Source organism: Anomaloglossus baeobatrachus, chromosome 8 (assembly GCF_048569485.1).
Source record: "Anomaloglossus baeobatrachus isolate aAnoBae1 chromosome 8, aAnoBae1.hap1, whole genome shotgun sequence".
In the NCBI taxonomy this organism is placed as follows: Eukaryota; Metazoa; Chordata; class Amphibia; order Anura; family Aromobatidae; genus Anomaloglossus; species Anomaloglossus baeobatrachus.
The window spans coordinates 194,331,848-194,342,510 of record NC_134360.1 but is presented as its reverse complement, the minus strand read 5'-3'; the positions used below and the strand labels follow the sequence as shown (position 1 = coordinate 194,342,510).

At 47.1% G+C, this 10,663-nt stretch overlaps 1 protein-coding gene across 1 annotated transcript in view; it reads right to left on the bottom strand.

The window, feature by feature from the left end:
* Positions 1–4,418: 4,418 nt before the first annotated feature.
* Positions 4,419–10,663, bottom strand: part of MTF2 (metal response element binding transcription factor 2) — a 121,212-nt gene continuing 114,967 nt past the window's right edge. The window contains exons 15-16 of the mRNA XM_075322337.1: positions 10,482–10,602; positions 4,419–4,536 (exon numbers count right to left, since the gene is read on the bottom strand). Of these exons, the coding sequence (XP_075178452.1) occupies positions 4,519–4,536; positions 10,482–10,602 (139 nt within the window). The 3' untranslated portion in view covers positions 4,419–4,518. The remainder of the gene's footprint in view (positions 4,537–10,481; positions 10,603–10,663) is intronic.

Sequence of the window (10,663 nt, the reverse complement as noted above, 5' to 3'; positions counted from 1 at the left end):
TATTTTCCGTTGCTGAGGTCTCTTAGGTTTGGACTGTGGTAAGGAGGAGTCCTTTCCCTTGGATTCCTTAATAATCTCATCCAATCGTTCGCCAAACAAGCGGTCGCCAGAAAACGGCAAACCGGTTAAGAACCTCTTGGAGCAAGGATGGTTGACCTTAGGGAGATCGTCTAAGTAGGGAATCACCGAGTGGCCCTGAGAGTGTAGGACCGCCACAACAGATGCCATGACCTTGGTGAACACCCGTGGGGCTGTCGCCAGGCCGAAAGGCAATGCCACGAACTGAAGGTGTTCGTCCCCGATGGCGAAACGCAAGAAGCGTTGATGTTCGGGTGCGATCGGCACGTGGAGATAAGCATCCTTGATGTCGATCGATGCTAGGAAGTCTCCTTGTGACATCGAGGCGATGACTGAGCGGAGAAATTCCATCCGAAACCGTCTGGTTCTCACATGTCTGTTGAGTAGTTTGAGGTCCAGAACGGGACGGAATGATCCGTCCTTTTTTGGCACCACGAACAAGTTGGAGTAAAAGCCGCGACCACGTTCCTGAAGGGGAACGGGGATCACAACTCCTCCTGTCTTCAGAGCGTCCACTGCCTGAAAAAGTGCGTCGGCCTGAGAGGTTCTGAAGAAACGAGCCGGAGGACGAGAGCTGAACTCTATCCTGTAACCATGAGACAGAATGTCTCTCACCCATCGGTCTTGAACATGTGGCCACCAGGCGTCGCCAAAGCGGGAGAGCCTGCCACCAACCGAGGATGCGGCTCGGGGATGCCGAGAGTCATGAGGAGGCCGCCTTGGAGGCAGTGCCTCCTGCGGCCTTTTGGGGGCGTGACTTGTACCGCCACGCATAGGAGTTCCTCTGGCCTTTCTCCGGCCTGCTGGACGAAGAGGATTGGGGCTTGGCGGAGGGACGAAAGGACCGAAACCTCGATTGTATTTTCCGTTGCTGAGGTCTCTTAGGTTTGGACTGTGGTAAGGAGGAGTCCTTTCCCTTGGATTCCTTAATAATCTCATCCAATCGTTCGCCAAACAAGCGGTCGCCAGAAAACGGCAAACCGGTTAAGAACCTCTTGGAGCAAGGATGGTTGACCTTAGGGAGATCAACATCAACCACTGCGGAGACACCATCACGTGTTTCTCAACGCTGGCAGGAAACAAGAACCTCTTGGAGGCAGAGTCTGCCTTCCATTCGCGCAGCCACATGGCCCTGCGGACTGCCACAGAGTTAGCGGATGCCACAGCTGTACGGCTAGCAGAGTCTAGGACTGCGTTCATGGCGTAGGAAGAAAAAGCTGACGCTTGAGAAGTCAAAGACGCAACTTGCGGAGCAGAATTACGTGTGACAGCATTAATCTCAGCCAGACAAGCTGAGATAGCTTGGAGTGCCCACACGGCTGCAAAGGCCGGGGCAAAAGACGCGCCCGTGGCTTCATAGATGGACTTCACCAGGAGCTCTATCTGCCTGTCAGTGGCATCCTTTAGCGATGAGCCATCTGCAACCGATACCACAGATCTAGCCGCCAATCTAGAGACTGGAGGATCCACCTTGGGACATTGAGCCCAACCCTTAACGACTTCAGAGGGGAAGGGATAACGCGTGTCAGTAAGGCGCTTAGTAAAGCGCTTGTCCGGAACCACTCTGGGCTTCTGGACAGCATCTCTGAAGTTAGAGTGATCGAAAAACGCACTACGTGTACGTTTGGGGAACCGAAACTGGTGTTTCTCCTGCTGAGACGCCGACTCCTCTACAGGAGGAGGCGGGGGAGAGAGATCCAACACCTGGTTGATGGACGAGATAAGATCATTCACTAAGGCGTCCCCTTCAGGTGTATCAAGGTTCAGGGCGACGTCAGGGTCAGAGCCCTGAGCTGCGACGTCCGCCTTGTCCTCCAGCGAGTCCTCAAGCTGGGAACCCGAGCAGCGTGAAGAAGTCGGGGAAGATTCCCAGCGAGCCCGCTTAGCCTGTCTAGGACTGTGGTCCGGGCAGGAGTCCTCCACGTGAGACCTAGGGCCCAACCTGGGAGCGCGCTGCGGCGCGGACCGAGAGGGGCCTGGAGGCGACGATCCAACAGGGGCCGGGGCCTGTGTAAGGACCGGTCTGGACTGCAAAGCTTCTAGCAGCTTGGCAGACCATTTGTCCATAGACTGAGCCATGGATTGTGAAAGTGACTCAGAGTTTCTCAGCAAAAGAGGCGAACTCTGTCCCTGCCGCATGGACAGGGGGAGCAGGGGGGTCTACATGAGCCGAGGGGCCCACTAGTGACCGAGGCTCCGGCTGAGCAAGCGAAACAGGGGTCGAGCATTGCTCACAGTGAGGGTAGGTGGAACCCGCAGGTAACATAGCCCCACAAGAGCAAAAAACCCTGTGCCTTAACAGATTTGCTCCTTGTGGACGACATGCTGTTGTCTCCTAGGAGAATGATCACTGAGGGTATATGGGCAAAAAAGGGTATACAGCCCGACCGAACAGAAATATATATATATAAATACGTATCTATTCCGGCACCCTAGGGGGACCAGCACCGGGTGACCGGTGTGGCTTGCCGACCGCTAAAAAGCGGAGTGTGTGTCCTCCAGATTCCCTGCCTTAGGTCCCCCGGAGCTGCAGAGCTCTTCACTGAGAATCCTCCACCGGCAGAATGCCAAAAAATGGCTGCCGGAGCTCTCAGGGGAGGAGTGGAGCCGTGGGCGGCGCCAGGAAAGTGCGGGAATCTGGGGTCCCCACAGTGATCAGTGAGGGGGGAGGAAACATACAGGATGCTCCGGCCCTCACATCCGACGTCAGGTCGGCAGTCCCGCCCTTACCCCTGACAGGCAGGCCCGGGGGCGGGATTTTTGCGAGTAGGCCGCGATGAAGCCGGGGACTAAATTTGAGACCCCGCCCGACAAGCAGGCACGGTCGGCGCGGAAGTCCACCGGCCTTCTCAATTCAGCAGCTGCCGCAGCGTCCGGGAATAAGGTGCGCTCCCTGCACAGTCCCCAATGGGGACACAGAGTACCTTAGAGTTGCAGGGCCCGGTCCCTGAGGTTGAATAGACTCCGGTCCGGCAGATTCCCACAGGGGCTGCGGAGGGAGCACGGTCCCAGTAAATGGATGACCGCTCAGGATCCCACTTCTCCCAGAGCCGCTAAGGGGTGGTGAAGGAGACGGCATGAGGCTCCGGCCTTTGTACCCGCAATGGGTACCTCAACCTTAACAACACCGCCGACGTAGTGGGGTGAGAAGGGAACATGCCGGGGGCCCCGTGGGGGCCCTCTTTTCTTCCAACCGACATAACTAATATGAGAATGCATGAGTGGATGTGTGCCTCCTTTCACACAAAGCATAAAAACTGAGGAGCCCGTGATCCACGGGAGGGTGTATAGGCAGAGGGGAGGGGTTACACTTTTTAAAGTGTAATACTTTGTGTTGCCTCCGGAGGCAGAAGCTATACACCCAATTGTCTGGGTCTCCCAATGGAGCGACAAAGAATACAAGTGACCAAGTAAGGTTAAATGGTGGAAAGTCGACATTCTGGGTAAGAGGTCATTAAGTGAGAAAATTCACCACTGTGTGGAGAACGCTTTTCCCCCTTCAAAAGAAATACAGTAGACAGACTGGCACTGGTTTTCCAGTTGTGAATATTTGTGGCGAGGGATGTGACAAGCACAGGTCCTACAGTTATGGGACACACATTTTTGGCATTATGATCTCAAGGGAAATGACATGCATGATCATACATAACTCTGTGAGCTACGCATCACACACATGGATGGGGTTGTATAGGCCATATTTCTTATCTATGGAAAGCTAAAATCAGGAAATATGGCAATATCTTCAACCTGAGACCTCCATGGGCGATGTTCCCACCTCCAATTTTCACTGTTAGTGTTTTTAGGGTGATTTGCCGTTTGTTTACTTTAGAAATTATTCTGTAACCTAACATCCGTATGTTTTGCAACATTAAGGTTGTGAAGGTCTGAGACAGCTCACTGGTTTTACCAATTGAGATTTTTCTTGTGTGGCACCCTGATAATGAGAAACCTTTTTATGAGCCATTAGTTGACCCAACTTCTAAGTGTCAGGATTCCTTTGAAAATCAGCTGGTGTCATGACTTTCCTTGGCTTTTTGCACCTCATGTGTTCAATACTTTTTTTCCCTATGCCATTTTTCACAATTACCCATAACTTAATTTATGGACATCCATGGCTTGATGTATTTGCATGCGTGTATTGGATGGTTACGAATATATGGTAAGAAGTTCATGTCAATAACAAGTGTTTGAATATAATGCCCAATAGACACATGCTATTGTTCATATAGAACTGTAAGGACTCTATACATAGGCTATTGCTGGAATTGAAGAAGTGAACCCCTCCTGAAGCACTGAGAACAACAAGAAGGAATAGGACTTATTTTCTACAGTAATGCACTTTAATCATGGGGCTGCAATGACAAGAAAAAAAGGATACAGCTGTATTACTGAAAGTAGCAATTTCCTTTAGAAGATAAATAGGATGATACGTCATGTAAATCAGTGGTATTTGTAATTCTAAAAACAAATGAAACAATGTTCTATTAAAAAAGTGACATTCTGGGATGTTCTGTACAAAACTTTACAAATATACCTTGAACTTTTTTTTTTTTTTTTTTTTTTTAGCAAGAAACACAAAATTAACCTTTTAGCTGGCAGAAAAAAAATATATGATTTTCTGTGTCAATACAAACCGGAGGAAAATAAGGGAATAAATACCAATTATTAGGTATGGTTAATCAACTTTTTGTAGTAGCACAGAAAAATACTTAAAGGAAGGTAGGCACAATACACCGCTGGCCAAAAACAGCAGTCATTTACAGTGAAGGTTTAGCAACGTGTTCCCCTTTAATATAAAATTCTTGAACAAAAAAAAAAGCCAGCAAAATATATTACAAAACGTCTATTTCTGGCTATTTGCAAAACTGTGAAAATGCTACAAATGATCAAAACGTACAAAATCTAAATTTCCCCTGTGTTGGTCGCAATTAGAAAACAAAAAAAAAATAATGCAAGTAAAACAATATATTGCATAGATCACATTTGGAAAGAAACAATAAAACGAGGCGGTCTACCTAACTAGGTACATACATAAACAATTTACAAAATATAAAAGATTTCTTAAATACATTGCTTGAACAAAACAGCGCCAGTCAATATCTAGAATTAATGAAGGCAGAGAAGGCTACAGCACCACTGATTCTACTATGAAGTCAAATTATTTGTACGAGATTACAACAAATGGCCATAAATAACTAACTGCTTCAGTAGCTGAGCACATTATCCTCCTGTCAATAATAAATCATGTGCCTCTCACCAATGTATAAAAAAAAAACCTTCCGATCACCAATTTGAAAAAAAAAAAAAAACAAAAAAAAAAAACCACACCACCATGGTGAAAAAATATCAGAGCAGAGCAAAATCCCAGAGATTGGCAGTGCAGAGACTGTAGCTAATATATGTATTTTTTTATATTCAGGTACATTAATTTTTTTTGGGGGGGGGGGGGAGATGAAAAATTGTGTTTACTAGAGGTAAAAAGTTCATGGGTTTACTTGTTTGTGGTTAATGACAGTATCAACTCATTGGGGCAGTAAACGATCCTTCCATGTGCGGCTCGCAGGGTGGTATTGTGCGCTAATTGGTGTATACGGGTGAAGCACATCTGTCTATAAGCTTCACCGAGCAGTTTTGACAGGCAGGTCTGACAGCACACATACTATACTGCAAACGCATGAATTTAGTTTTCATACTTTTCTACTTAAAGTCAACATCTGGCCATTGATATTTTGCTACAAAAAGGTGAGTGAGCTCATCCTCTGATGCTGCACATTCATTAGCATGTTAGCACACCCATAGGGGCGTACTAATATGCTAATGTGAGTGACTGGCCGGGGAACTGGTCCCCTCGCTCATTAGCATACGGTAAAATATTTTTGGAAATACTTTTTCTAAAGATCTCTATCTATGCTAGTGTATATAGGGATAGTTAAAGGGAACCTGTCAGCAGAAATTTCGCCCAAAACCTAAGATTCCCCCTCTGCAGCTCCTGGGCTGCATTCTAGAAAGGTAAATATAAACAACATCTGAACAAACGGGGGAGATTTTTGGTGATCACCTCCGATCACCATAACCCCTATATAGGCTAACAAAAATAATGATAAATCCCTGGTAGAGACTCCATAAGTATCAAAAACCAGAAAAGAGAGTCACTGACACTACCTTAATGCAGAAAAGTACAAGTTTATTGGACAATAAAAAACACATAGATTAAAAGAGGTTCAAAGATGGAGTGCTGGAGGGGATACAAAAAACGGGGAGCTGCATACCACTGCTGAAAATGTACAAAAAGTGCATCAAATAGTGGCTGGGGGACCTGTGTCGCCAGGTAATAATTCAGAAGTCAGCTCAAAACCTGCAAAAGATTGCCATATAAACCACAGTAAGGTGCTGCCTAGTGCAAGAATACTGGGCGCAAAAGGTGGTATAATGAGTGCCCAGCACACAAGCACCATGCCTGACAAGAATAAAGCCGGGGAGGAAATAGACCCCTAGCACATGGCAGGAAACATATAAATTTGCAGGTCAGAGCAATAACAGTGAACAGGGACACGTACCCATAATAACCAGTCAGCAGACGGACGTGCAGCTCCACAGACCCCAACGCGTTTCGCGAGGGCTTCTTCACTGGGGGTCGCAATGTACGGTGTGTTTCCCAAGGTATAAATACATACAGAGCAGCTGCTCTGTATGTATTTATACCTTGGGAAACACACCGTACATTGCGACCCCCAGTGAAGAAGCCCTCGCGAAACGCGTTGGGGTCTGTGGAGCTGCACGTCCGTCTGCTGACTGGTTATTATGGGTACGTGTCCCTGTTCACTGTTATTGCTCTGACCTGCAAATTTATATGTTTCCTGCCATGTGCTAGGGGTCTATTTCCTCCCCGGCTTTATTCTTGTCAGGCATGGTGCTTGTGTGCTGGGCACTCATTATACCACCTTTTGCGCCCAGTATTCTTGCACTAGGCAGCACCTTACTGTGGTTTATATGGCAATCTTTTGCAGGTTTTGAGCTGACTTCTGAATTATTACCTGGCGACACAGGTCCCCCAGCCACTATTTGATGCACTTTTTGTACATTTTCAGCAGTGGTATGCAGCTCCCCGTTTTTTGTATCCCCTCCAGCACTCCATCTTTGAACCTCTTTTAATCTATGTGTTTTTTATTGTCCAATAAACTTGTACTTTTCTGCATTAAGGTAGTGTCAGTGACTCTCTTTTCTGGTTTTTGATTCTAGAAAGGTCCCTGTTATTTTTGTGCCCCCAGTGAGACCAAAATAAAGACTTTATAAAGGGGTACCTTTTTGTATTCAGATACTGTAAATGTGACATGGGGGCGGGCTCTCTGGCGTCCGTTATTCTGCCTCCTGGTCCTGTATGCCGCCCCCATCGCTCCTTTCCATAGCTGATGCACCGCCCACTGCTCCAGCCATCCCCGCGCATGCCCAGTGCCAGTCTCACGGGACTGAGCAGTGTGACCGCTGGTGACGTGTGCGCAGGCAAGTGATTATGGGCGGGGCTGTGATTGTTATCAGCAAGTACCCCGCCCATAATCTCGTGAGCGCGCAAACCTCACCAGCGGTCACACTGTGCTCAGGGTAGATGCTAGACTGTATGGGCTGCTTCCAGGGATGACGTCCCTTTTGTCACGTGATAGTATTTTGAAAACGCCCCTATCACGTGACAAAAGGGACGTCATCCCTGGAAGCAGCCCATACAGTCTAGCATCTACCCTGAGCACAGTGTGACCGCTGGTGAGGTTTGCGCGCTCACGAGATTATGGGCGGGTACTTGCTGATAATCACAGCCCCGCCCATAATCACTTGCCTGCGCACACGTCACCAGCACTCACACTGCTCAGTCCCGTGAGACTGGCACTGGGCATGCGCGGGGATGGCTGGAGCAGTGGGCGGTGCATCAGCTATGGAAAGGAGCGATGGGAGGAGGCATACAGGACCAGGAGGCAGAATAACGGACGCCAGAAAGCCCGCCCCCGTGTCACATTTACAGTATCTTAATACAAAAAGGTACCACTTTATAAAGTCTTTATTTTGGTCTCACATGGGGCACAATAATGACAGGGACCTTTCTAGAATGCAGCCCAGGAGCTGCAGAGGGGGAATCTTTTAGGTTTTGGGCGAAATTTCTGCTGACAGGTTCCCTTTAAGGGTACTTTACAAGCTGCGATATCGGTACAGATAGCGCTAGCGAGCGTACCCGCCCCCGTCTTTTTGCGTCACGGGCAAATCGCTGCCCGTGGCGCAGAGCATTGCTTACACCAGTCACATGGACTTACCTTCCCCTGCGAAGGCGCTCTGGCTGGCAAACCGCCTCCTTTCTAAGGGGGCGGTATGTGCGCCGTCACAGCGCCGTCCAATAGAAACGGAGGGGCGGAGATAAGCGGGACGAGCATCCCGCCCACCTACTTCCTTCCTCATTGCGGCCGGCTGCAGGTACGAGGTTGTTGCTCGTTCCTGCGGTGTCACATATAGCGATGTGTGCTGCCGCAGGTACGACAAACAACCTCGCTACTGAATAGGCAACGATTTTTGCTAAGTGAACGACGTCTCACATACCAATGATTTTTGCCCCTTTTGCGATCGTTTAAGGTTGCTCATACGTATTACACGCTGCAACGTCATTAATGACACCGGATGTGCGTCACAAATACCGTGACCCCAACGATATATCGTTAGCAATGTCGCAGCGTGTAAATGGCCCTTTAGGCAGGGATTAGTTATATGCACCCAGAACTGCTCATGGTTCTGGGTGCATATTGGACCTGACAGGTTCCCGTTAAAAGTGACTGCAGTTCTAGCAGTTTGTACTGCAATGTTGATAGCGTGGGGGTATATGCACATGGCTTCCAGACGAATTCCATTGCAGGAAAACGACAAAAAAAATTATTAGAAAATGCTCAAAAGAATGAACATGTGCATTTCTTAGTAGAAAGATTATGTGAAGACTTTTGAACGTCTATTAACCACTTTAGGTTTCTAAAAACACAAAGAGGTTAAAAGGAGAAAGGAGTGACCCGACCATTCAACAGCACATAAAAAAAAAAAAAGTTAAAAAAACACAGGAAACTTAGACAAAAGAAGCTTCAGTAAAATAAAACAAAAAAAAAATAAAAAAAAAAATCGCGCTACAAGAGATTTCTGTTTCAGGTTCGCCTGAGTTTAAAAGACCCTGAAAATGAACCACAAACTTACCACAAATATCGTCATTTGTGCCATGTGTGTTGTCTATAAGGCAATATGCTTCATCTGTACAAACCAAACTACGGTTAACCTCAGTGCACAAGTATCAGCTCATGGTAACGGCGTGCGTTGTGCTGTTTTTGATACTCTGCTATACGTTCGGGCACCCTATACAAATCCTTTTTGTGGTCACTTTTTTCTAAACCTGAGTAATGGCTCCAGTTAGGCTGACAGATTTGCTGGTGGATATCAAAATCGACTAAAAAAAAGCTGCAATTTAGTAACGGAGATTTTTTTTTTTTTTGCCACTACATGCCATGAAAGTGGCTAATCCTTCAAATCTTTCCGTTACAATAGAGGTAGAAATTGTCTAGCCACACTTTTGTGAAAGTCGGGGAGAGCGGAGGCGCAAGACTGAAACATCTTGATCATGTCACTTGATGCTACTGCTCTTATTTGCAGTATTGAGAGTGTAGATCGCACTAACCTGTCTGGTAACCATCTGTAACACAGGGAGTCCTAGAACAATGACGATTTGCACACTGGGGAAATAACGGATTGAAAATTTCACCTAATGTATGAAACACGGAGGTAACAAGAGTTGGAATAGAATGACAACCCTTCTCGTAAAGGGTTAACCTGCACTACACACAAACCCCACATTACACATACAACACATTAATGCTTGACTAAGAAGAATACTGTAAACCACGCCATTCTCGCAGATGTGCACCGTTGCAGATATTTGGTTAAAAGCAATGCTCTCTAGTTTCACCATACAAATGCATTCAAAAATAGACCTATATTTTTTTTCCTCTATTCCAGCACCCATTTGCTACCATGCGTGTTGTAGGCACCTTGGCAGTAAAGGGACGAATAATAAGTTACTTAGCACTTCAACATAAGGGAGGGGGGAAACAAAACAAAAAAAAAAAAAAAAAAAAAATCACAGCTGTCAGACTAGGTCAGGAGGCAGTGGCGCCATCCCACTCCACAAGATACTGCACTTTCCCGTCAAGTGTTACTCGGCGAGCCAAAATGCGGTATTTTTCCCCACAAGCTATTCTGCCAGCTGCCCCAAAGTAATTGGTAATGGAATTCTTCAGGTGATGTAGCTGCATGTCATGATCCGGGACATTTTTTACAATATCAGTGTTAAGTCCGGTAGGCTGAGAATCCTCCTTCCTTTCATCATTCCTTACGATTTCCGAGTTATGTGCTTGAAGAGCTTTTCGGGGATGGCGCCCTCGCTTTCTAGGTGGTAGTACAGGGGTAGACCAGGAACGTCCCGTGCGGGTAAGTTTTCTCATGTCTGACGGAGGGCTAAGAAGAGAATACAAAGAAAGGTCTAAAATGTACAGTGAAGGACGTTACAATAGTCATG